Genomic DNA, 26,627 nt, shown 5'->3' with positions numbered 1-26,627 from the left:
TGATCGGACTTGAGATAGTGGATTTGGATCATGTACCACTCAAATGACTAGAGAGATGTACATTTTGAGTGGGAGTTCTTAAGTAATATGATTAATTGAACTAATTGTCATGAACATAGTCTAATGGTCTTTGCGAATTACGATGTAGCTTGCGCTATAGCTCTACTGTTTTTTATGTTCCTAGAGAAAATTTAGTTGAAAATTGATAGTAGCAACCTTTGCAGACTGAGTCTGTAAAACCGAGGATTGTCCTCGTTGTTGCGCAGAAGGCTTATGTCCTTAATGCACCACTCGGTGTGCTGCACCTCGAGTGTCGTCTGTGGATGCTGTGAACATCCGACATACACGTTTTTGATGACTACACGATAGTTCAGTGCAAAGTACTTAATGGCTTAGAAGCAAGGCACCGAAAACGTTTTAAAACGTCACGGAACATAAGTGATGTTCTAAAGAGATGAAATTGTGATTTCATGCTTGTACCCTTGTTAAGAGGTACGAGACCTCCAACAAGATTCTTTGACCACAAAGTAAAGGAGAAAAGCTCAATCGTTGAGCGTGTGCTCAGATTATCTGAGTACGACAATCACTCGAATCGAGTGGGAGCTAATCTTCCAGATGAGATAGTGATGGTTCTCCAAAATCACTGCCACCAAGCTTTGAGAGCTTCGTGATGAACTATAACATATCAAGGATAGATACAATGATCCTTGAGCGATTCGCTACGTTTGACACTGCGAAAGTAGAAATCAAGAAGGAGCATCAATAGTTGATGGTTTGAAAAACCACTAAGTTTCAAGAAAGGGGAGGGCTAGAAGGGATACTTCGTGAAGCGGCAAAACAGTTGCTGCGCTAATGAAGAGACCCAAGATTGAACCCAAACCCGAGACTAAGTGCTTCTGTAATAAGGGGAACAGTCAGTGAGGCGGAGCAACTCTAGATACTTGAGAGATAAGAAGGCTGGCAAAAGTCGAGAGAAGTATATTTGATATACATAATGTTGATGTGTACTTTACTAGTACTCCTAGTAGCACGAGGGTATTGGATACCGGTTCGGTTGCTAAGTGATTAGTAACGCGAAATGAAAGCTACGGCATAAGCGGAGACTAGCTAAAGGCGAGGTGACGATACGTGTTGGAAGTGTTTCCAAGGTTGATATGATCAAACGTCACACGCCCCCTCTACCATTGGGATTGGTGTTGAACCTAAATAATTGTTATTTGGTGCTTGCGTTAAGCATGAACATGATTGGATCGTGTTTATTGCAATACGATCATTCATTCAAAGAGAATAATGGTTACTCTATTTGCTTGAATAATCACCTTCAATGGTTTATTGAATCTCGATTGTAGTGTTACACATTGGTGCCAAAAGATACGAGTTAAATGATGATAGTACCACTTACTTGTGGCACTGCCGCTTGAGTCATGTTAGTATATAAATTGCATGAAGAGGCTCCATGCTGATGGATCTTTACTCACCTGATTTCGAATCACTAGTGACATGCAAATCATACCACATGAGCAAGGCCTTGTTTTCATTGAGATGAAACAAGATAGTAACTTGTTGGAAGTGATACATTTTGATGTATGCAGTCCAGTGAGTGCTGAGGCATGCAGTGGATATCATTATGTTCTTACTTCACTGACGACATGAGTAGATACAGGAGTATTTACTTAATGAATCACAAGTCTGAAATATTGAAAAGTTCAATTCTGTTTCAGAGTGAAGTTCGTCGTAACAAGAGGATAAACTGTCTACGATATGATCATAGAAATGAATATCTGAGTTGCGAGTTTTTGGTACACAGTTAAGACAATGTGGAAATTGTTTCACAGTTCGTGCCACCTGGAACATCATGGTGTGATGATGTGTCTGAACGTCATAGCCACGCACTATTTAGTATGGTGCATGCTGTGATGTCTCTTATCGAATTACCACTATCGTTTATGGGTTATGCATTAGAGACAACCACATTCACTTTAAATAGGGCACCGCGTATTTCCGTTGAGATGACACAGTATAGACTGAGGTTTAGAGAAATCTAAACTGTCGTTTCTTGAAAGTTTGGGGCTTCGAAACTTATGTGAAAAAGTTTCAGTCTGATAAGCTCGAACCCAAAGCGGATAAATGCATCTTCATAGGATATCCAAAACAGTTGGGTACATCTCCTATCTCAGATCCAAAAGCAAAGTGTTTGCTTCTAGAAACGGATCCTTTCTCGAGAAAAGGTTTCTCTCGAAAGAATTGAGTGGGAGGGTAGTAGAACTTGATGAGGTTATTAAAACCATCACTTCAACCAGTGTGTAGCAGGGCATAGGAAGTTGTTCCTGTGGCGCCTACACTAATTGAAGTGGAAGCTGATGATGGTGATCATTGAGCTTCGAATCAAGTTACTACAAACCTCGTAGGTCGACAAGGTCGCGTACTGCTGCAGAGTAGTACGATAACCCTGTCTTGGAGGTCATGTTGTTGAGCAACAGTGAACCTACGAGTTATGGAGAAAGCGATGGTGGGCCCAGATTCCGACAAATGGCTGGAAGCCATAAAATCCGAGAGAGGATCCATGTGTGAAAACAAAGTGTAGACTTTGGTAGAACTACTTGATGGTCATGGGACTATTGGTTAAAATGGATCTTTAAAAGAAGACAGACGATGATGGTGATAAGTCACTATTAAGAAAAGCTCGACTTGTCGCAAAGATGTTTTCGACGAGATCAAACAGTTGACTATGATGAGTCTTTCTCACTCATAGCGATGCTAAAGGTCTGTTAGAATTATGTTAGTAGTTGCTGCATTATTTATGAAATATTGCACGTAGGATGTCAAAACATTGTTTCCTCGACGGTTTCCTTGAGCAAACATTGTATGTGATACAACGAGAAGGTTTTGTCGATCCTAAAGATACTAGCAAGTATGCAAGCTCCAGTGATCCTTCAATGGACTGGTGCAAGCATCTCGGAGTTGGAATATACACTTTGATGAGATGATCAAAGTTTTTGGGTGTGTACAAGGTTTATGAGAAACTTGTATTTCCAAAGAAGTGAGTGGGAGCACTATAGAATTTCTGATAGGTATATGTGGTTGACATATTGTGGATCAGAAGTAATGTAGAATTTCTGTAAAGCATACAAGGTTGTTTGAAAGAAGTTTTCAAAGGAATACCTGGATTACGCTACTTGAACGTTGAGCATCAAAGATCTATGGAGATAGATCGAAAGCGCTTAATAGAAGTTTCAACAAGATGCATGCCTTGACAAGTTTTTGAAAGAGTTCAAAATAGATCAGCAAAGAAGGAGTTCTTGGTTGCGTTGTGAGGTGTGAATTTGAGTAAGACTCAAAACCCGACCACGGCAGAATAAAGAGAATAGACGAAGGTCGTCTTCTATGCCTTAGCCGTAGAATCTAAAGTATGCCATGCTGTGTACCGCACCTGATGTGTGCCTTGACTCAAAGTCTGTTGAGGGTAGAGAGAGTGATCCATGATTGAATCACTAGCAGCGGTCAAAATTTATCCTTAGTAACTAATGGACTAAGGAATTTTTCTCGATTATGGAGGTGGTTAAAGAGTTCGTCGTAAAGAGGTTACGTTGATGCAAGCTTTGACACTAATCCGAATAACTATGAGTAGTGAAACGGATTCATATAGTAGAGTAGATATTTGGAGCATTTCCGAATAGCACGTAGTAGCAGCATCTATAAGATGACATAAAAATTTGTAAAGAACACACGGATCTGAAAGTTTCAGAACCGTTGACTAAAACCTCTCTCACGAGCAAGACGTGATCAGACCCCATAACTATATGGGTGTTGGATTCGTTGGAATCACATGGTGATGTGAACTAGATTATTGACTCTAGTGCAAGTGGGAGACTGTTGGAAATATGCCCTAGAGGCAATAATAAATTAGTTATTATTATATTTCTTAGTTCATGATAATCGTTTATTATCCATGCTATAATTGTATTGATTGGAAACACAATACTTGTGTGGATACATAGACAAAACACTGTCCCTAGTAAGCCTCTAGTTGACTAGCTCGTTAATCAAAGATGGTCAAGGTTTCCTGGCCATAGGCAAGTGTTGTCACTTGATAACGGGATCACATCATTAGGAGAATCATGTGATGGACTAGACCCAAACTAATAGACGTAGCATGTTGATCGTGTCATTTTGTTGCTACTGTTTTCTGCGTGTCAAGTATTTGTTCCTATGACCATGAGATCATATAACTCACGGACACCGGAGGAATGCTTTGTGTGTATCAAACGTCGCAACGTAACTGGGTGACTATAAAGATGCTCTACAGGTATCTCCGAAGGTGTTCGTTGAGTTAGTATGGATCGAGACTGGGATTTGTCACTCCGTGTGAACGGAGAGGTATCTCGGGGCCCACTCGGTAATACAACATCACACACAAGCCTTGCAAGCAATGTAACTTAGTGTAAGTTGCGGGATCTTGTATTACGGAACGAGTAAAGAGACTTGCCAGTAAACGAGATTGAAATAGGTATACGGATACTGACGATCGAATCTCGGGCAAGTAACATACCGAAGGACAAAGGGAATGACATACGGGATTATATGAATCCTTGGCACTGAGGTTCAAACGATAAGATCTTCGTAGAATATGTAGGATCCAATATGGGCATCCAGGTCCCGCTATTGGATATTGACCGAGGAGTCTCTCGGGTCATGTCTACATAGTTCTCGAACCCGCAGGGTCTGCACACTTAAGGTTCGACGTTGTTTTATGCGTATTTGAGTTATATGGTTGGTTACCGAATGTTGTTCGGAGTCCCGGATGAGATCACGGACGTCACGAGGGTTTCCGGAATGGTCCGGAAACGAAGATTGATATATAGGATGACCTCATTTGGTTACCGGAAGGTTTTCGTGCATTACCGGAAAAGTTTCGGGCTCATCGGTAGTGTACCGGGAGTGCCGGGAGGGGTGCCGGGGACCATCGGGAGGGGTGTCACGCCCCAAGGGGTCTCATGGGCTATGGGAAGAGATAAACCAGCCCCTAGTGGGCTGGAATAAGTTCCCACTAAGGCCCATAAGGTTTGAGAAGGAAAAAAACACAAGGTGGAAAGAGTTTCCAAGTGGGAAGGTGGAATCCTACTCCAAGTAGGATTGGAGTAGGACTCCTCCACCTCCAATTTCGGCCAACCCTTGAGGGTTTGAGGCTGCCTCTTCCCTCCCCCTCCATCCTATATATACTAAGGTATTAGGGCTGATTTGAGACGACTTTCTCACGGCTGCCCGACCACATACCTCCATAGTTTTTCCTCTAGATCGCGTTTCTGCGGAGCTCGGGCGGAGCCCTGCTGAGACAAGATCATCACCAACCTCCGGAGCGCCGTCACGCTGCCGGAGAACTCTTCTACCTCTCCGTCTCTCTTGCTGGATCAAGAAGGCCGAGATCATCGTCGAGCTGTACGTGTGCTGAACGCGGAGGTGCCGTCCGTTCGGTACTAGATCGTGGGACTGATCGCGGGATTGTTCGCGGGGCGGATCGAGGGACGTGAGGACGTTCCACTACATCAACCGCGTTCTCTAACGCTTCTGCTGTACGATCTACAAGGGTACGTAGATCACTCATCCCCTCTCGTAGATGGACATCACCATGATAGGTCTTCGTGCGCGTAGGAAATTTTTGTTTCCCTTGCGACGTTCCCCAACAAATTATACGGGCAATGAACGCAAGCTTAACTAAATAATTAAATTACACAAATAAATCACTTACAAACAGTAGCAGCTGACGATAGCTTTGTCGAGGGCACGTTGATTGTACATCTGGAAAAAATCATCGAACCCAACCTCCACACCGTACTCTCCGAAGTAGTGTTGATCCTGAACTGCCGCCATGATACAGTCTCTCTTTTGCCTTGCGGCCTCCAAGTACCAACCATGTAAATTCCATAGTTGGGTTGTTAGAGCACTAGGATTTTCGACCAAAGGGTGCTCGGGCTTATATTTATATACCACATCAGCAATAGCGTAACCTACGTCGCCCATGCGTGGACCGGACACTAAAGCCTGGTCAGATAACACCTTGAGCGGGGAAATTGACTGTGCTTCTTGTTGTCCGAGCTGGGGAACTTGTTTCCCGCATTTCGTCTGCTCCGCCTGCTTCATCTGCTCCGCCTGCTTCATCTGTGCGGTGTGCATCTTTTCAATGAACCGTTCATAGTCTGAAAGGGGCGGCGGTGGCGGCGGTTCAGGATAATATAAGTTGTCGATGGTGCGCTCAATTTTCCACTTTGGTACGTTCTTCAGAGTTTCCTTCCAGATGTCTGGAGGGGGCTTCAGGGGAAACCGTGCGAACCATGCTTTGTTTTTGGCTTTCACGGCCTCGTCTAGTTCCTCCGGAGTCATCAGGCCTGGTAACTTCGGGGGAGTCTTGACTTTATTGGGTTTCCTTTCTCTCTTCTTGGGAGGAGTCCCGTTTCTTCTGAACTGCAGCTTCCGCTTTGCCGTATCCATAGTGGGAGCATCCGTCGGCTCACTGGAGTGCACGGGCGATGGACTCTCGGCCTCGGGCTCCCTATCTTCGTTGTGGGGTGGACTTGGAGGTGCGTTGGGGGGTGGACTTGGAGGTCGTGCATTCTCTGTACGAAAGTGAAAAAACTATTAAAAATAGGCTTACATGTGGTGCAACATTCAGTAATTGTTGGAGGTGGTGCATTTGTACCTGGAGGAGTCGGTGGCCTTGGCGCCGCGTTAGGAAACACGATGTGTTTCTTCTTCCACAAGATGATACCAAGCTCCATTTCTCCCAGTGTCTTCTCGCCTTCACCTCCAGGAATATCAAGCTCAATTGACTGGCATCCCGGCGTAATTGTTGACAACCCGACACGAGCATGGGATGCTGGAATCTGACCACCATGGTAGGTTGCTCCAGGTTGATTCGGTAAAGCATAGCCTGACGCCACCATGAAGGATATGTTCCCCATTGGCATATGTATCTCACAGTTTGTCTTCTCCGTGACATCATCCACGGGGTAGTGAGGCGCCGACGGTTCGAGTGCAGGACCGTCTTCTAGCTGCAGCTGCGTGGAACCCACGTTGCTTCTATGCTGAGATGGGACGGCATCTGCTACAGGATCGTCTTTTAATTGCTGCTGATCAGCGTCAGGTGCAGGATCTTCTTCCTCCTCTTCAGTGTCAGGTACAGGGTGTCCCCCTTTCTTCAAGAGAAACGCCACCTTTTCTTCTAATGTCGCTATCCGCTCCAGCGCCTTCCTCTTGCTTCTACCACGGCTTCTGTAAGTGCCAAGGTCCGCCGGAAACCCTTGGTTCCACGGGGTAGTGGGTCCAAAGCCTCGTGTTCGTCCCCACTTTTCGGGGTTCCCGAGTGCCTTCGTCAACTCGTCGTTCTCTCTATCGGGAACAAAAGTTCCTTTTCGAACAGCTTCTATTGCCTTCTCTAGATCTGATACGACTTGTGTTATTTTTTCCGACCATGGTCCCTCCGCAACAATCATCCCAGCCTCAGCGTCCAACGTTGCCCCATGCACGAACAACCAGAACTTGGACCTATCGGGCCAGTCATGTGTCTGTGGAATGATATTTATTTTTAGAAGCGCATCTTCATAGCGTCGCCACCTAGGCAGGGCAGTCATGTAGCCACCTGACCCCAAAATATGGTGATATTTCTTCTTCTTCGCATTCTCCGTGTTTGTGGCTGATCGGGATGTAAAGACACCCGATTTCTTGTACGCCTTAAAATCAGGCCAAGCGTCTCTTATCTTCACTAGGTGCCCAGTGAAAACTGGATCTTCGTCCTTATATTTCTTCCACAAGTCTTTCTTCCACCTCTGGAATTGTGTGGCCATCTTCTTCAAAGCCCACTCCTCGACTTTCTTCTTCTTATCTTCCGCTACGCTGAAATTTAGCCAGACCGTGTCGCAAAGCACTCTTTTCAATCTGTCATCGACATAAGTAGCTCCAACGTTGGCGCCGGTCTTCGGCTTATTCCATTCTATTAAGTTGATCGGGACCAGGTCTCTTACAACAACTCCGCACTGATTTACAAATTTGCGATAAGTTTCTGGGGGTTCCAGTGGTTTGCCATCAGCAGCAACTTTATCGATCGAGTACCTTGCAGTATCTTTCAACCTTGCGGCCGGGCCTCGTTTCGACTTTGTCTCAGTACTTGCGCTAGGTGTTCCGGAGGGCACCTAAACGGGAAAATAATGATTCGTTAGTACGTGCAATACAAATTAATTGTTGCGTCAACAGTGACTTGAGATATACATTGGCAGAGTTTGTTCCGGAGGGCACTTCTGCATCTACTACATCTTCTATATTCTCAGCTCCGTCACCGGAGTCGTTCAAAAATTGATTGCTAAACGCATGCCCACCGTCGTCATCATGATATATGGCCGTTGCATCTTCAAAAATCATCTGGCACATGTATCTTTCCTTCTCCGCCTCACCCATTCCCGCGAGCTGATCGGCGTGCTGATCATGTGGTTCTTGGGGATCCATAGCTCAACACCTGCTAGTAACAAGAATTTAACTTAGCAAAATTATTTACGGAAAAGTTTTACGGAACCAGAAATTTTACGGAAAAGTTTTACGGAATCGTCGGAGTCGTAATCGTCTCAAAGTTTTACGGAATCGTCGGAAAGTTTTACGGAATCGTCGGAAACTTTCCCCGCAGTTATGGAATCGTCGGAATCGTAGGAAAGTTTTACGGAATTGTAATCGTCGGAAAGTTTTACGAAATTGTCGGAATCGTCGGTTTAGGGTTTTACGGAATCGTCGGAATCGTCGGAATCGTCGGTTTAGGGTTTTACGGAATCGTTGGAATCGTCGGAATCGTCGGTTTAGGGTTTTACGGAATCGTCAGAATCGTCGGAGTCACCTCACGTTGCACGAATGTTGACCAACTTCGTCTATAGGATTTGTACGTCGGAAAGTTTCGAATGTTGACTGAAAAAGTGAGTCTACTAGAATCGTCTTTCTCGCTTTAGCGACATAAATGATGAAGGCGGCTTCAAATCGAGCCGTGAGAGCATCTCTAGCAGGTACGATTTGTACGTCGATAGAACAAATCCCGTAACTTCTTTTAGCCGTGAGAGCCGTGAGAGCCGTGAGAATATGCATGATCACGTAACTTTTTTTTATAGGATGTCCTATTCGGGCCGGAAAAAAACTAATATCGACGTTTATAATTACAAGCATACAACAATATGGATATACGAAAATATGGATATACCGTACGTGAAGAAGACGAAGTGGGGCGGCGAGGAGGCGGCGCGCGAGGAGGCGGCGAGGAGGCGTCGCGAGGAGGCGTCGAGGAGGCGACGGCGCGGCGAGGAGGCGACGGCGCGGCAAGGAGGCGGCGCGAGGATCGGCGAGGAGGCGGCACGCGAGGAGGCGGCGAGGATCGGCGAGGAGGCGGCGGCGTGGCGAGGAGGCGGCGAGGATCGTCGGCCGGCGAGGCGGCGTGAGGAGGCGGCGGCGCAGCGAGGAGGCGACGGCGCGGCGAGGAGGCGGCGAGGATCGTCGGCCGGCGAGGCGGCGCGAGGAGGCCGCGCGCGCGAGGAGGCGGCGGCGCGAAGAGGCGGCGGCGCGGCGAGGAGGCGACGGCGCGGCGAGGAGGCGGCGCCGAGGATCGTCAGCCGGCGAGGCGGCGCGAGGAGGCCGAGTCGGCGAGGAGAGAGGCGGCGAGGAGAGAAGGCGAGGAGAGACGCGCGGGAAGGCGAGAAGTTGGCGACCCCGGAGAGGTCTAGAACCTTTAGCACCGGTTTGTGTTAACAACCGGTGCTAAAGACCCTTTAGCACCGGTTGTTAACCGGTGCTAAAGGGTCCAAAAATTGGGCGCGAACCGAACCCACCTTTAGGACCGGTTGTTGTTACAGACCGGTCCTAAAGGTTTTTTTCCTTTTTCTTTTTTCCTTTTTTCTGTTTTCTGTTTTCTTTTTCTTTTTGTTTCCTTTTTCTTTTTCCTGTTTCTTCTTTTATTTTTCTTTTTTCCTTTTTTGTGTTTCCTGTTTTCTTTTTCTTTTTGTTTTCTTTTTTCTTTTTCCTGTTTCTTCTTTTATTTTTCTTTTTTGTTTCCCCTTTTTTTTGCATTTATTTACAAATTGTCAAAATGTCATTTTAACACTTAAAAAATAAAAATGATATTTATCAAAATGGTCAAATTTAGTGGAAACTGGTCAAATTTTTAATATTTATCAAAATGGTCAACACAATTACATAAAAGGTTTAATACATTATTACACATCACCAACAACACCCCCTATCTATTTTTCTTCTTGCCGTTCTTCTGATTGCGCCGTAACCATGGACTATCTTCATCATTTAACGGGATGCTTGGATCATCTTTGACTTTGAAGGGAGGAATTTCATCAAATTTATTGTAATCTTCTGACATGTCTGTCTTGTCCTCGACTCCCACGATGTTTCTTTTCCCTGAAAGAACTATGTGGCGCCTTGGCTCATCGTCTGATGTATTCGCTTCCTTATCTTTTCTTTTTCTCGGTCTGCTAGACATGTCCTTCACATAGAAAACCTGAGCCACATCATTGGCTAGGACGAATTGATCATTGCCGTACCCAAGATTCTTCTGATCCACTGTTGTCATTCCGTACTTCGGATCTACCTTCACGCCTGACAGGTTGAACCATTTGCACCAGAACAAAGGGACCTTAAAGGAAGGTCCGTAGTCAAGTTCCCATATCTGCTCTATGTAACCATAGTATGTGACCCTTTGCCCGTTGTCGTCTTTTGCATCAAACCGGACGCCACTGTTTTGGTTGGTGCTCTTTTTATCTTGGTCTGCCGTGTAAAATGTGTTACCATTTATCTCGTACCCTTTAAAGGTCAATACAGTCGAGGATGGTTGCTTGGCCAACAAGTATAGCTCATCTTCAACAATGTTGTCATTAATGAGACGTCTTTGCAACCAACCGCCGAAAGTCTTCGCGTGTTCTTTAGCAATGAAATCTTCAGGTTGCTCCGGGTATTCCGAGCGTAAAATATCCTTGTGTTCCTGGATATATGGAGCCGCCAAGCTGGAATTAACTAGAACTGTGTAGTGTGCTTGAGTGAAAGATTGCTCGTCCATACATGTTGTTGATTTCTTTCCTAGCGTGCCTTTTCCACGCAGTCTTCCCTCATGGCGCGACTGAGGAACACCGATCGGGTTCAGGTCAGGAATAAAGTCAACACAAAACTCAATGACCTCCTCTGTTCCATAGCCCTTGACCATGCTTCCTTCTAGCCTAGCACGGTTTTTAACATAATTCTTCAAGACTCCCGTGAACCTCTCAAAGGGGAACATATTGTGTAAGAATACAGGACCGAGAACGGAAATCTCTTGGACTAGGTGAACTATGAGGTGCGTCATAATATTGAAGAAGGTTGGTGGGAACACCAACTCGAAGCTGACAAGACATTGGACCACGTCCTTCTGTAAACTTGGTAGAGTTGCTGGATCGATTGCCTTCTGAGAAATTGCGTTGAGGAATGCACATAGCTTCACAATGGGTACTCGCACGTTTTCTGGCAAAAGCCCCCTCAATGCAATCGGAAGTAACTGGGTCATGATCACGTGGCAGTCATGAGACTTTAGGTTTTGGAACTTTTTCTCTTCCAGGTTTAGTATTCCTTTTATGTTCGACGAGTAGCCAGACGGGACCTTGATATTGCTCAGGACTTGGAAAAAGATCTCCTTCTCTTCCTTGGTAAGAGCATAGCTGGCAAGACCTTTGAAATTCTCTCGATTCATCAGGTCGTCTCGTTCGTGCATACGTTGGTGGTGCAGTCGTGCTTTTGGTGTATCTCTCGACTTCTTCCCATGCACGCCCAATAAGTTTAGCAGGTTCACGCAAATATTTTTCGTCACGTGCATCACGTCGATCGCAGAGCGAACCTCTAGGAATTTCCAATAGGGTAGTTCCCAGAATATAGATTTCTTCTTCCACATGGCTACGTGGTTGTCGGCGTCATTCGGAACAGATTGTGCGCCAGGACCCTTACCAAAGATTACTTTTATATCTTTGACCATGTCATATATATCAGTACCTTTAGGGAGGGTTGGCTTCCTCCGTGTATCTGCCTCGCCTTTGAAATGCTTTCCTTTCTTTCTTACGGGATGCCTGTCTGGAAGAAATCGACGATGCCCCGGGTACACATTCTTGCCTATATGTATACTTTCAGTCTCGCCTAAACAGTGTGTGCATGCGCTGTATCCCTTGTTTGACTGTCCTGAGATGTTACTAAGAGCGGGCCAATCATTGATGGTTACAAACAGCAACCCTCGTAGGTCAAATTCCTCCTGTTTGTACTCGTCCCACACACGTACACCTTCGTCAGCCCATAACTCTAAAAGTTCATCAACCAGTGGCCTCAGGTACACATCAATGTTGTTGCCGGGTTGCGACGGGCCTGGGATAAGCACTGGCATCATAATGAACTTACGCTTCATGCATAACCAAGGAGGAAGGTTATAGATACATAGAGTCACGGGCCAGGTGCTATGACTGCTACTCTGCTCCCCAAACGGATTCAGGCCATCTGTACTTAGACCAAACCTTAAGTTTCTTGGGTCACGTGCAAAGTCCTCGTACTTATCGTCGATGTTTCTCCACTGCGACCCATCAGCGGGTTGTCTCAGCATATCGTCTTCCTTACGGTCTTCTTTGTGCCATCACAGCAACTTGGCATGCTCTTTGTTTCGGAACAAACGTTTCAACCGTGGTATTATAGGAGCATGCCACATCACCTTGGCACGAACCCTCTTCCTGGGGCGATCGTCGCCCTCAACATCACCAGGGTCATCTCGCCTGATCTTATACCGAAATGCACCGCATACCGGGCACGCATTTAAATTCTCGTGCTGACCGCGGTAGAGGATGCAGTCATTGATGCATGCATGTATCTTATGCACTTCCAATCCTAGAGGGCAGACAACCTTCTTTGCTTCGTACGTACTGCAGGGCAGCACGTTATCTCTTGGAAGCATCTTCTTCATTATTTTCAGCAGCTTTTCAAATCCCTTGTCAGATATTCCATTCTCTGCCTTCCATTGCAGCAATTCCAGGATGGTGCCCAGCTTTTTCTGGCCATCTTCGCAATTTGGGTACAACAATTTTTTGTGATCTTCTAACATGCGCTCCAACTTCAACCTCTCGTTTTCACTTCCGCAGTTTATCTGTTCTTCACGAATGACCTGACGAAGATCATCATCAGACTCATCAGCAATGTCCTCAAGTTCAGGCTCGTCTTCCCCCATTTCAGTATCACCGTGTTCACCGAACATAGGATAGTTATCATTATCCTCTTCTTCTTCATTGTCTTCTATTACAACCCCTCTTTCTCCGTGCTTGGTCCAACAAAAATAACTGGGCATGAAGCCTTCTTGCAACAGGTGGGTGTGTATGGTTCTTGAGTTAGGGAAATTCCTCTTATTCTGGCATTTTTTACATAGACAGAAAATAAATCCATTCTGCCTGTTTTTCTCAGCCACATTGAGAAAACTATGCATGCCATTAAGGAATTCGGGACGACGTCGATCACTGTACATCCATTGCCGGTTCATCTGCATTATATAAATTTATCAAAAACCATTATGCTAAATCATCATGACTAAATTAATTAATTAATACAAAAAGTTCATTACACGTTAAAATCAAAGTAGCGTATTGACCATACATATATAGTTCTCATAAAAACACACACTGAAACGAACCATAAAAACTCTCTCTAATTAATGCATTTAAAAACAACAACAAATGCGATCAAAATCGCAACAAAGGTAACAATTGACCCGACGGCATAATGATACCAAGCCTCTTTACTAATTGCATATTTTCTAATCTTTCTAATCTTCAGACGCATTGCGTCCATCTCGCTCTTGTGACCATCGACGACACCGGCAAGAACCTTTTCCAAGGTCATCTTCTCTCTTTCAGTTTTTTCCAACCTTTCTTCAGTTTTTTTCAATCTTTCTTTCAGGCCAACATTTTCTTGTTCAACTAAGTGTAACTTCTCAACAATAGGGTCGATTGGCATTTCCGGTTCCACTACCTCCTAGATAAAAATATCTATGTCAAGTTGGTCGGCGTAATTAATTGTCATATAATCAGGAAATGAAAATATGTAGTTATAAAAGATAATATACCACATCCGAATCATAGACTGGACGAGGGCCAACGGGGACGGATATCAAAACCATGGCGCTATACATATAAAAAAAACTTACACAATAAGAAAATGATATACAAGTAAATATGTAAATCATACAAATCAAAATTTGTTTTGGTAAATAAAAACAATAGCTTACCAAGGTTGTGTCGGTGACGGGGCGATCGACGGCGGTGAGGAAGGGGACAAGGCGCGCGACACTAAAAAAAACCACAAATCATAATTAAATTTGAGCTCAAATTGCATATGTATACATAACAAATGATGAACTCTCTCTAGCTTAGGCATTTCATCAAACACCTAGCTAGCACAACAAAAATGAAATGAGCAAGAAAACGAGCAAAACTTGCAATACCGGAAGAGGAAATGTTGATGCTAACCGTAGGACCGATGGGTGCCAACAATCTTGACAAATGGTGGAGAAAAATGGGGATGGATTAGAGCTCCCAAGAGGAAGGAGAGAGCAAAAATGGAGTTGAGCTCGAGCTAGAAAAAATGGAGCTAGAAAAAATGGGGTGGAATATAGGGGTGCTCGGGGAGGAAGGAGAGGAGGGCTTTAGGACCGGTTTGTGTCAAAAACCGGTGCTAAAGGGTCTGACAGCGGGGCCCCGCAGTTGCTGCAAAAATGAGAAAACCTTTAGCACCGGTTTGTGATACAAACCGGTTCTAAAGGGTCTGTCCACTGGGGCCCCTCCCTGCAGCAAACGGTCCAAAAACCTTTAGGACCGGTTTGTGTTACAAACCGGTCCTAAAGGCCTTGCGGCCATTTGCTGCAGGGAGGGGGCCCAGCGGACAGACCCTTTAGAACCGGTTTATATCCAATCCGGGTCCAATGTGGTTGGCTCAATGCCCTGTTTTCTACTAGTGTCGACACTTGCAACCAAGTATTGCATAGTAATTTGTCATCGTTGGTGGTGTAATTGCCCGCTCTTTCTTTCGGCGCCTCGACAATGCCCTCACCCTCCTCGTCCACCTCAAACTCATGGTCGTCCAAATGGATGTCATTGGTTTGAGACCAATGCCAATTGTTGGACCCAACACCAATAGTTGACATGTATGCATCATCGTTGAGACTACAAAGTTTTTTGAACAATGCAAATATAAGCTATCTATATGATGATGCATTGAAAAAATAACAAGAAAATAAAAGTTGGAATTTTTTTCACCTTGGGGGCATTCGTCGAACACGTGGTGCGCGTCGGCCGCCGGCTCAACGAGTGAGCTCGCCGGCGCTTCGGTAGACGCCGCGCCCGTCCGCCGCCCTGCAAGCTTTTTCTTCTTCCCCTTCGAGCTGCCGGAGCCGTCCGTCGCCTTCTTCTTCGCGGATGTTTTTCCTTTCTTCGACCCCGCCGCATTGGGGAGCTTCGACGGTGCGGCGGCGGCACGGGACGGCGCCGGCGCGACGCCACCCGTCGGCGTGGTCATCCGCGGCGGCAAGAAGAGGCTGCGCGCGAGGCCGGCGGTCGGCGGAGCTCCGGCGCTGGGGACGCCAAAGTGGGTTTTCGGCGGCTGCGGCGGGGGGGGGGGGGGGGGGCGGCTGTATAGCGGAGTGAGCGGGGTGCCGCTGTGTGCGTCCATGGTGGCAGGGGCGCTGACGCCGGCGCGCGCGGTGCGAAGGAGGAAGAAAGGAGAGAGTTCGCGCACGCGCTCGAGTCGAGCGCGCGGAAATGAGCGCCCGAAATAAACAACGCGGGATAAGGCGATGGACAGCGCGCCCAACTTGTTTTAGCGTGTGCGCAGTTTTTACGCGCCCGCTGAAGCATCCCGCCGCGTCGCGCGCGCGCTAAAACGGCATATTTTTCGGCGCCGCGCTTGTTTTGCGCTGCTGTTGGAGATGCTCTAACAACGTTACATACCGCACTGGCATGCATGCATGCATTGGAATCTCAGCCTTGTGGAGCACGTATGCTTGCTGGACCAGGTCATGAATGCATCCATGGCTTTATAACTACAAAATTTTGACTGCACCATAGAAAAATATACGTTCTAGAAATAGATTCTTCTAGAGACAGTGCATGCTGATGTTTCATTAAGTGAAACCACTTTGTATTACATAATCCCTCCGAAAAAATATAAAAACGTTTAGATCACTAAAATAATCATCAAAACTATCTTGTATGTCTGTACAGAGGGAGTACTATTTTATTGGTCTAACTGTTAATCAGAATAAAACAAAAACATATAGATACAAGGAAGTCTCACATTCTACTGTGGATGAAGTAACAATTCTCACAAATTGTCGTATTAATGGTTGTTCATGGCCATGAATGACTCGATTGCCTTGATGGTTCACACTGAAAACACTGCATTTATCGTTCAGCCGGGTCAGGGCTCATCTTCAACCATTGAGCCCCCCAAAACACCATGGAATAAAAAAGTTGAGGTTTTGGGGGGTCAAATGCTTCATCGATAATAGGGGTGCATGGAGAGGAGGGAAACTTTTAAAATCTGGATGTATATACACCCTATATGCAAAAGAAATTTAGCAATTCAACAAAAAATCTAAAAATTCTGAAAATATTTTTGAAATAAGCTTGACTTTTCATTGTACTTCTAAGAAAAAAATGACAAAAAGATAAATGCACTATGACTTATTTAAAAAAAATACGAATTTTTGATCAAAAGAGTGAAAATAGTGACCTATAATAGCAAATAAATTTTGACTTTTTTGTCCAGAAGTCAATGTTGACTTTTTTCCATGAAATTTTATATACTAGTGCAAAACAAAGTTAAGTTTAATATAAAAATACCTCAAAATTATTTTAATTTTTTTAATTAATTATTAAAATAAAAAATTCATATAGGGTGATATACAACCAGGATCCAAAGTGTATTTCCCTGCATGGGGAGGGCAACTTCCTAGCCACACCCCACCTCAATCAAAAGTTTGTGAGGGAAATGATTAGGTGGGCAAAGAAAAAGGACACGTAGGGAGACATGATTCGTCGAAACTTCCGCCGGCGCCCCCAAGAGCCCCCAGCACACCGGGTTCCGCCTTGGTATGCCGCCGCTATTTTAACGTCTTGAGAGCGTTGGGGTGTGGTTGTGCCCTTTTTTAAACAAAAACAGTCTCCGAACCTAGTACCGAACCTAAAAAGGTGTCGTGGGGCATGGTGGGGGGGGGGGGGGGGGGATGGACATAGACCCATCGAGCAGCTCACTACATGTATAATGAACAGACTTCCACGGCCCATTGCAGCACCTGAGATACGACGGCACCGACCGCACCCTTGATGGAACACTTGACAACATGCACCGATCCTCGTCCTCAACAAGATGTTTGGCCTCGACACCGAGAAGGCGTTCATGGAGCAGAAGATCAAGACAAAGGTGGACAAACAGAAACCCAAAACCGAGATCAGCGCTCAGGTGTCTGCCTGTAGATTTCTACATATCCTCCCAATCTGTTATGACATGCTAATTCCAATCTGTTTAACCCTCTCTTACTGGGCGAGAAAAACCAATCTGCCCTCCACATTGACATTTCTGTTGTCTTCAGTGAAGCTTGCAGCAACTTACGCTGATCAGCACGGCCAAATAAGCATATGACAACGAATTAGTAAGACCTAACACTAAAAAGGACCGTAATAGGGCGTTTGGTCTAGTGGTATGATTCTCGCTTTGGGTGCGAGAGGTCGTGAGTTCGATTCTCGCAACGCCCCAATTTTTCCCTATTTCGTTTTTTCCCTACTTCTTTTTCACCTCTAAATGCAACTTCTATTGGTTCACACTATCCTCCAAAGTTTGTCTTATTATATTTACCCCTTTACCCCTTTATTTTTAGGAAAATGCTTACCTTCAGTCGACGGATCGCACAAGCGATCCGCCACCTCCTCTTTGCGACCCACGTATGTGTGCCTTTGTGTCTCTTTCTGCAATATTTTGTGTGTTGCAAAATTGCGCTTCGCAACAACACTCGTGTTGCGAAAAATAAAAAGCAAATAAAAACTGCAAATATTTTCTGCAACATTGTCTGTGTTAATTTCTTTTTTCCGAAGCAACACCCATGTTGCAAAAATATATATTCGCAACACAAGCAGTGTTGCGAAAAAATTCCGCAACACAACCTCTGTTGCACAAAAATTCTACAACACAATCTTTATTATAAATGTTTCTGAAACAAGGCCTTTGTTGCAAAGTAAAAATAACATTCATCCTGCTAGATCCAACGTCGCGCGAGGTGGCGGATCTTTTAAAAAGATCCACCGACCGACGCGTAGCAGTCCCCTTATTTTTATATAGTTTGTCAGCACGCTCTAGGTGTTAGAAATTAGCAGTGCACTTGCGAACCGAGCTAGGTTGGGACCAAAGTTTTTTTGAGTTTGGAAAACCGAATATGTTTCACTCTTGCACTTGTTAGAAATTCAGTATGTGCTCGCGCGAAATAATTGTTGGGCTTCCACGTGTTTCCCCAAAAGTGAAGCACAATGTGCTTCTTGTGTGAAAGAACAATAGTGCGTCTCCGGGAAGTGAACCACAATTAGTGTAGTTATGAAGCATGGATTGGTACAGTTTTGGAGCATATTTCATCCGTAAAAAGTCCATCAAAACTTATCAATATGACATCTAGTTTTGAAGGTATGACGCGAGGAGTGCAAAGGTGAACATGATTCATAATTTGGATGCACATTTTAAGGAATAAATCATTTAAAAAAATGAAATCTACGAAAAAGCACAAATAATAGGGCGTTTGGTCTAGTGGTATGATTCTCGCTTTGGGTGTGAGAGGTCGCGAGTTTGATTCTCGCAACACCCCAATTTTTTCCTATTTCGTTTTTTTCCTACTTCTTTTTCACCTCTAAATGCAACTTCTATTGGTTCACACTATCCTCCAAAGTTTATCTTATTATATTCACCCCTTTATTTTTAGGAAAATGCTTACCTTCAGCCGACGGATCGCACACAAGCGATCCGCCACCTCTTCTTTGCGACCCACGTATGTGTGTCTTTCCGTCTCTCTTTCTGCAATATTTTTTGTGTTACAAAATTGCGCTTCGCAACAACACTCGTGTTGCGAAAAATAAAAAACAAATAAAAACTGCAAATATTTTTTGCAACATTGTCTGTGTTAATTTTTTTTTCCGAAGCAACACCCATGTTGCAAAAATATATATTCGCAACACAAGGAGTGTTGCGAAAAAATTCCGCAACACAACATCTGTTGCACAAAAATTCTACAACACAATCTTTATTATAAATGTTTCTGAAACAAGGCCTTTGTTGCAAAGTAGAAATAACATTCATCCTGCTAGATCCAACGTCGCGCGAGGTGGCGGATCTTTTAAAAAGATCCACCGACCGACGCGTAGCAGTCACCTTATTTTTATATAGTTTGTCAGCACGCTCTAGGTGTTAGAAATTAGCAGTGCACTTGCGAACTGAGCTAGGTTGGGACCAAAGTTTTTTTGAGTTTGGAAAACCGAATATGTTTCACTCTTGCACTTGTTAGAAATTCAGTATGTGCCCGCGTGAAATAATTGTTGGGCTTCCACGTGTTTCCCCAAAAGTGAAGCACAATGTGCTTCTTGTGTGAAAGAACAATAGTGCGTCTCTCGGAAGTGAACCACAATTAGTGTAGTTATGAAGCATGGATTGGTACAGTTTTGGAGCATATTTCATCCGTAAAAAGTTCATCAAAATTTATCAATATGACATCTAGTTTTGAAGGCATGACGCGAGGAGTGCAAAGGTGAACATGATTCATAATTTGGATGCACATTTTAACGGATAAATCATTTTAAAAAAATGAAATCTACGAAAAACCACAAATAATAGGGCGTTTGGTCTAGTGGTATGATTCTCGCTTTGGGTGTGAGAGGTCGCGAGTTCGATTCTGGCAACGCCCCAATTTTTTCCTATTTTGTTTTTTCCCTACTTCTTTTTCACCTCTAAATGCAACTTCTATTGGTTCACACTATCCTCCAAAGTTTATCTTATTATATTCACGCCTTTATTTTTAGGAAAATGCTTACCTTTAGCCGACAAGCGATCCGCCACCTCCTCTTTGCGACCCACGTATGTGTGTCTTTGCGTCTCTCTTTCTGCACTATTTTGTGTGTTGCAAAATTGCGCTTCGCAACAACACTCGTGTTGCGAAAAATAAAAAGCAAATAAAAACTGCAATAATTTCTGCAACATTGTCTGTGTTAATTTTTTTTTCGAAGCAACACCCATGTTGCAAAAATATATATTCGCAACACAAGCAGTGTTGCGAAAAAATTCCGCAACACAACCTCTGTTGCACAAAAATTCTGCAACACAATCTTTATTATAAATGTTTCTGAAACAAGGCCTTTGTTGCAAAGTAGAAATAACATTCATCCTGCTAGATCCAACGTCGCGCGAGGTGGCGGATCTTTTAAAAAGATCCACCGACCGACGCGTAGCAGTCCCCTTATTTTTATATAGTTTGTCAGCACGCTCTAGGTGTTAGAAATTAGCAGTGCACTTGCGAACCGAGCTAGGTTGGGACCAAAGTTTTTTTGAGTTTGGAAAACCGAATATGTTTCACTCTTGCACTTGTTAGAAATTCAGTATGTGCCCGCGTGAAATAATTGTTGGGCTTCCACGCGTTTCCCCAAAAGTGAAGCACAATGTGCTTCTTGTGTGAAAGAACAATAGTGCGTCCCCGGAAGTGAACCACAATTAGTGTAGTTATGAAGCATGGATTGGTACAGTTTTGGAGCATATTTCATCCGTAAAAAGTTCATCAAAACTTATCAATATGACATCTAGTTTTGAAGGTATGACCCGAGGAGTGCAAAGGTGAACATGATTCATAATTTGGATGCACATTTTAAGGGATAAATCATTTAAAAAATGAAATCTACGAAAAAGCACAAATAATAGGGCGTTTGGTCTAGTGGTATGATTCTCGCTTTGGGTGTGAGAGGTCGCGAGTTCGATTCTCGCAACGGCCCAATTTTTTCCTATTTTGTTTTTTTCCCTACTTCTTTTTCACCTCTAAATGCAACTTCTATTGGTTCACACTATCCTCCAAAGTTTATCTTATTATATTCACCCCTTTATTTTTATATAGTTTGTCAGCACGCTCTAGGTGTTAGAAATTAGCAGTGCACTTGCGAACCAAGCTAGGTTGGGATCAAAGTTTTTGAGTTTGGAAAACCGAATATGTTTCACTCTTGCACTTGTTAGAAATTCAGTATGTGCCCGCGTGAAATAACTGTTGGGCTTCCACGTGTTTCCCCAAAAGTGAAGCACAATGTGCTTCTTGTGTGAAAGAACAATAGTGCGTCTCCGGGAAGTGAACCACAATTAGTGTAGTTATGAAGCATGGATTGGTACAGTTTTGGAGCATATATTTCATCCGTAAAAAGTTCATCAAAACTTATCAATATGACATCTAGTTTTGAAGGTATGACGCGAGGAGTGCAAAGGTGAACATGATTCACAATTTGGATGCACATTTTAAGGGATAAATCATTTAAAAAAATGAAATCTACGAAAAAGCACAAATAAACCCACCTATATCTCCCCGCGCAAGAAAAAAATCTCACAAAACCCACTAGTTACGAAAAGTGCCGCATATGCGATGCAACACTTGTCATCACTAGTGGTCCGAGTGACGTTTGCAAGGGGGGAATGCATGTATTGGGGCTTTTTACTATGTTTCAATTCAAGCTCTGTCCTTGGATAAATCTTGAGACATCCTATTTGTTTTTTTTTTGGTCTTGTGCGTCGTGGGATGGCGGAATTCGGGCGTTCCATGTTCAACGCCCCTCCTACATGTTTTAGCGATTCTCCGGTTTGCTCTGCTTTTTTATTACATAAAACACAACCATTTTTTTAATGTGATTATTTATAATTGTACGAACAATCATTTTAAAAAGTTATGCTGTATTCTTCTAAATTTAGATGAATGTTCTAATCAAATTTATTATTTTCTAAATTGCATGAGCATTTTTTGAAAATTCATGATTTCCTTTAAAGATTGCATGAACGTATTTTCGTAAACATGATCACCCTATTATTTTAGAAACATCACTAGGTACTTCAAAATGTTCATTATGTGTTGAAACATATTCACCATATTTTAAGAAATGTTCACGTTGTATTTCAAAACTATTTAAAATTAAATTAATAATTAGAAAATAAAAAATGGAAATGAAAAGATAAAACCAAAGAATCAACACAAACTGAATTCTTTCTGTAAAAAAACCCAGTGCAAATGGTCCGGCCCAATCCACATGATCTGTAATCTGCCGCAGTGAGCGGTGGGTAGGAAATACCCCAAGTCTCGCATAAGTTTGCGAGTTAATTGCTGGAGTGAGTGTTAGTGGCGGAGATAGGGGGTGCCAGCCACGGCTTGCCCCCCAACATTAGTGAGTTAAGCCTAGAATGAACAGTAATAGTTATTTTTTATGTGTTAAAATGGTGTTTTTTGATGGATTGATCATCCCTAACAAGGTTTAACTATACTTGATGCTCCTTGCTCTAATTTTCTGGCTCCGCGACTGGTGAGTGTGCATGCAGGAGACTCATGAGATTGGGCGATAATGACAAAGTATGGATAAAATGTGTGATACGGGTGCGCGCAAATTGAGATTGTCCATTTGCAGTCTTTTGTTTCTTCCGAATGACCTAGTTGCACACTTGCACACATTTCCGGCAGATATGCGATGTGTACAAAGAGCATTTTCATGTGCTATGACACGTGAAAGTAATTTGACAAACCAAGTACTTGTCCTCCGAGACCAAGAGATGTAGTACGGATGTAGTATATCATTTCTACACGTCAAGCATCTCTATGTGTATATATAGAAATACAACAATGAATCAAAGCATCAGAGTTAGTGGAGGTACAATACAACACAAGGTCACAAGCACCCAAGGGTTGGAACGCAATGGCGAAGTTCACCGCACGCCGGAGCAAGCCCGAGCTGGTGGCGCCGGCACGGCCAACGCCGCGCGAGACCAAAGCCCTCTCCGACATTGACGACTGTTACGACCTACGAGTCTACTCTTGTGGGATCGGGTTCTTCCGCTGCCGGCCAGGCGGCCATCCAACGACAACGCCGGCAAAGGCCATCAAGGCGGCGCTCGCGGAGGCTCTTGTGTACTACTACCCTATCGCCGGTCGGTTGAGAGAGGTTTTCCAGACAAAAAAGCTGGTGGTGGACTGCACCGGAGAGGGAGTGGTGTTTGTGGAAGCATCGGCCGATGTGGGGTTGGAAGAGTTTGGAAATCCAGCACCGCGCCCCCCATACCCATGCATCGAGGAACTATTATGTGACGCTGGCGATACGAAAGTCGTGGTTGACAAGCCCTTGTTCTTTGTCCAAGTATGATCAATCGGCTTATACTCCTTTCTCCGCACTCGTTTTGTTTGAGGAGACATGTCCTTTCAGTTTTTGTTTTGTTTCGTAAGTACACAATGAACGTTTGATCAACATGTGCAACTACAATATTGATCAGGCGTCCATGTAGTTTAATATTTCTTCATAATATAACATATATTATTTTTAACATGCATATATAACTACATACGCCTTATTTCTAACTAATGTATCACCCGAAAGTAATAAACTAGATGATACCATGCATGTTATCATGGAAATTGGTTGCAGTATGTTTCAAATAGATTTAGTTGTTTCAGTATGAATATTTGTCTTAATAACATATTTCTTATCTTTGATGACATTGTGTGTGTCCTTAAATACCATTTGAAAGGGAGTTAGAAAAAGGCCGTAATAGTGCAGAGAAGGAATCTATGTATTAGGGGATGCTGCATGCAATTAATTGCTAAAGCTAGGCATGGTCGTACTGTGAGGTGTCATATCCGCTAAAGCAAGATATGTCAATTTTGATGAGGTGACATTACTTCATGTGATGTAAAATAAGTTACTCGAGGCGATATAGAAGAGGTTGATGGCATGAACAAGAATATTTGAACTGAAAATATATTGTACAGATTTGATCATATAATCTGTGCCCTCCGTGACCAATTGACATGGTATTAGAACAAGCCCACGGTACATGGACTCTCAACCTAAGGGTCAGTGAAAAAATCCAACTTGTCCTAATATAAATTGCTCAAATAAGTAGCATAAGAAGATAAATCACACAAGTATGGCTCCCATGGTGATGTTATATTTTAAGTTTGGATAGTTGTGTCTATCCCATATACTCCCTCCGTTCCTAAATATAAGTCTTTTTAGAGAATCCACTAGTAAACTATATACGGATGTATATGGACATACTTTAGAATATAGATTCACTCATTTTACTCCGTATGTAGACCACTAGTGAAATCTCTTAAAAGACTTATATTTAGGAACAGAGGGAGTACTTATCTACTAACTAAGCTTGGGACCTACATCAAGCGGACCCTTCATCTCATGTGTGGTTTCATCAAGCATTATTGGTAGTAATTCTCCATCAAGTATGTACAGTTTAAGGATAGCTAGCCATTCCTCACCTTCTTGTTTAAAAGCGGGTTTATGTTTAAATGCATCACTAGCTACAAATTAATTGAAACTATAACTTTGTCAAAAGTGAAATTTCTCTATATTTGACCAATCTATAGAATAACATGGTGATTCCTACAACATCAACTATGTATAGTAGGAAATGCAAATGCAATCTACTTGGAATAAAGGGTATAGAGGTTAATCATAGATTATAAAAAACACTAGAATAAATTCTTCCTGGTTCGATGCCCGAGGGCTTAATGGAGATGGACTGTAAATTGGTTGACAATGTCTATGCTCGTTCAAATCCAGCTCGGCCCAAAAATCTACGGCTTCGCGATGCTTCGCGATAATATGTACTCCCTCTATTTTTGTATACAAGTCCATAAACCCATGTTACAGGTAATAAGGCATTGTTAATGCTTTGTAAGTCAATGTTGCAAGACAACCTGTCTTCTTGTTTGGCGTGTAGATTAATGTCTATTTTTATCTTTCATGCATATCAAGCAAATGATCTCACTCATACATGCATGGAACGGATTAATATTGCATCGATTAGTGTTAGTGGCCTTGTATTTATGCAAATTGTAATTTTGATAGTGACCTTGTATATTGGAAGGAGTATTAGAGGTAGCACAATGCTATGAAAATGTATTTTATGATGAACTTAATGAAAGTAACTTAAAGTTATACATATGGATGTACTTTTGTATTGATTTGTGAATTTTGACTTAGGACAAAACTAGAACTTCAGTTAACTTGAAATGGGGTATCTTTCATTTGGGGTTCAGTATGATTATCTTTTAGTTTATTTGGTGGCTAAGTTATCTTTTTATACAGGTGACAGAATTCATAGGTGGGGGATTTGCACTTGCTTATCATGTCTGCCACAACATCGTTGACGGCTTTGGATCGATGCAATTCATAAGAAGCGTCACTGATCTTGCACGGGGCGCGCAACCGACAGTGCTACCTGTGTGGGAGAGACACATTCTGATGGCACGCACTCGTCCGTGCATAATCGATATAGACCCCGTATATACGCCGGTCCTAACAGGCTCCGAGTACGACGCTGATGCGGTTGCCAAAGACGTGATGCTATCAACGCAAATTGAGAGCATGGTGCACAAGTACTTCCTCTTCAGCCCTAGAGATATAGCTCATTTGCGAGGGCAACTTGTCCCATGGATTCTTAACAAACCTATCACAACCTTTGAGCTTATAACCGCCGTAATGTGGAGATGTCGAACGATTGCTCTCGGATATGAGGTCGATATAAAGGTATGGTTGAGTTTTACACTCAATACTCGTGGGAGATGGAAGCGCGACCTGCCCATCCCACAAGGTTACTACGGTAACGCCCTTGTGCACACCATCGTGGAGGCTACGGTCAGTGACCTATGCGGAAGACCTCTCGGCCACACGGTGGAGCTTCTCCACAAGGCTAAGGCTAACATGTCCCTGGAACGCATGAGGTCGATGGTTGACATGATGGCATTGTTGCGTGGACGTCCCACTTTGCCTGCACAACACATCTACTGGGTGACAGACATTAGTCACATCGGATATGACACATTGGACTTTGGGTGGGCAGAGTGCGTCAGTAGTGCCATGCCGTTGCCGAGGCTATCTAGCTATCACACCAGATACAAGGATGAATATGATGGGGAATCGATCATGGTGTCTGTCTTATTGCCAATGTCAGTGATGGATAAGTTTGCCAAGGAGATTACATCCTGGTTGAAGAAAGACTATGGAGGCAACTACTTGAGATCTAGCTCCCTCTAGTTGTATTTATAAGAAAAGTACACACATATACACACATGTATAGTGTACTTACGTGATTCAACTAGGCGGGGACTACTATTGAACAATAATAAGTATCATAATTATACATGAAATATATATTTTGTATAGGTGTCCCACTTATATAATCCCAGCAGTATTATAGGTTTAAGTGATATGTGAGAGGAATCTTTTAGTTATATCCATAAATATATGTTTACCACATTATGCAATGGTTACTTGTTGATC

The 26,627-nt window shown here is 43.5% G+C and overlaps 2 protein-coding genes and 2 non-coding genes across 4 annotated transcripts; all 4 read left to right on the top strand.

Annotated features, from left to right (window-relative positions):
- Nucleotides 1-17,753: 17,753 nt before the first annotated feature.
- Nucleotides 17,754-17,825, top strand: TRNAP-UGG. Its single transcript has one exon. It is a non-coding gene; the product is annotated as a tRNA-Pro (tRNA).
- Nucleotides 17,826-21,011: 3,186 nt separating this feature from the next.
- TRNAP-UGG lies at nucleotides 21,012-21,084 on the top strand. The gene has a single exon. It is a non-coding gene; the product is annotated as a tRNA-Pro (tRNA).
- Nucleotides 21,085-22,983: 1,899 nt separating this feature from the next.
- LOC123412935 (acyl transferase 1-like) lies at nucleotides 22,984-23,471 on the top strand. The gene has a single exon (XM_045105894.1). The coding sequence runs from the start codon at nucleotides 23,028-23,030 to the stop codon at nucleotides 23,469-23,471; it is 444 nt and encodes a 147-aa protein (XP_044961829.1). The 5' UTR covers nucleotides 22,984-23,027.
- Nucleotides 23,472-24,986: 1,515 nt separating this feature from the next.
- On the top strand, nucleotides 24,987-26,409 carry LOC123408223 (acyl transferase 1-like). The gene is made up of 2 exons (XM_045101382.1): nucleotides 24,987-24,995; nucleotides 25,434-26,409. The coding sequence occupies exons 1-2, from the start codon at nucleotides 24,987-24,989 to the stop codon at nucleotides 26,379-26,381; spliced, it is 957 nt and encodes a 318-aa protein (XP_044957317.1). The 3' UTR covers nucleotides 26,382-26,409.
- The last annotated feature ends 218 nt before the right edge of the window (nucleotides 26,410-26,627 follow it).

The sequence above is a fragment of the Hordeum vulgare genome, chromosome 7H (genome assembly GCF_904849725.1).
Source record: "Hordeum vulgare subsp. vulgare chromosome 7H, MorexV3_pseudomolecules_assembly, whole genome shotgun sequence".
In the NCBI taxonomy this organism is placed as follows: Eukaryota; Viridiplantae; Streptophyta; class Magnoliopsida; order Poales; family Poaceae; genus Hordeum; species Hordeum vulgare.
The sequence above is the reverse complement of the archived record's forward strand: the minus strand, read 5'-3'. Positions and strand labels throughout refer to the sequence as shown.

Excerpts from the sequence above, each read along its gene's own strand:
- LOC123412935 (XM_045105894.1), top strand. The coding sequence starts at position 23,028 with ATGGCGAAGTTCACCGCACGCCGGAGCAAGCCCGAGCTGGTGGCGCCG.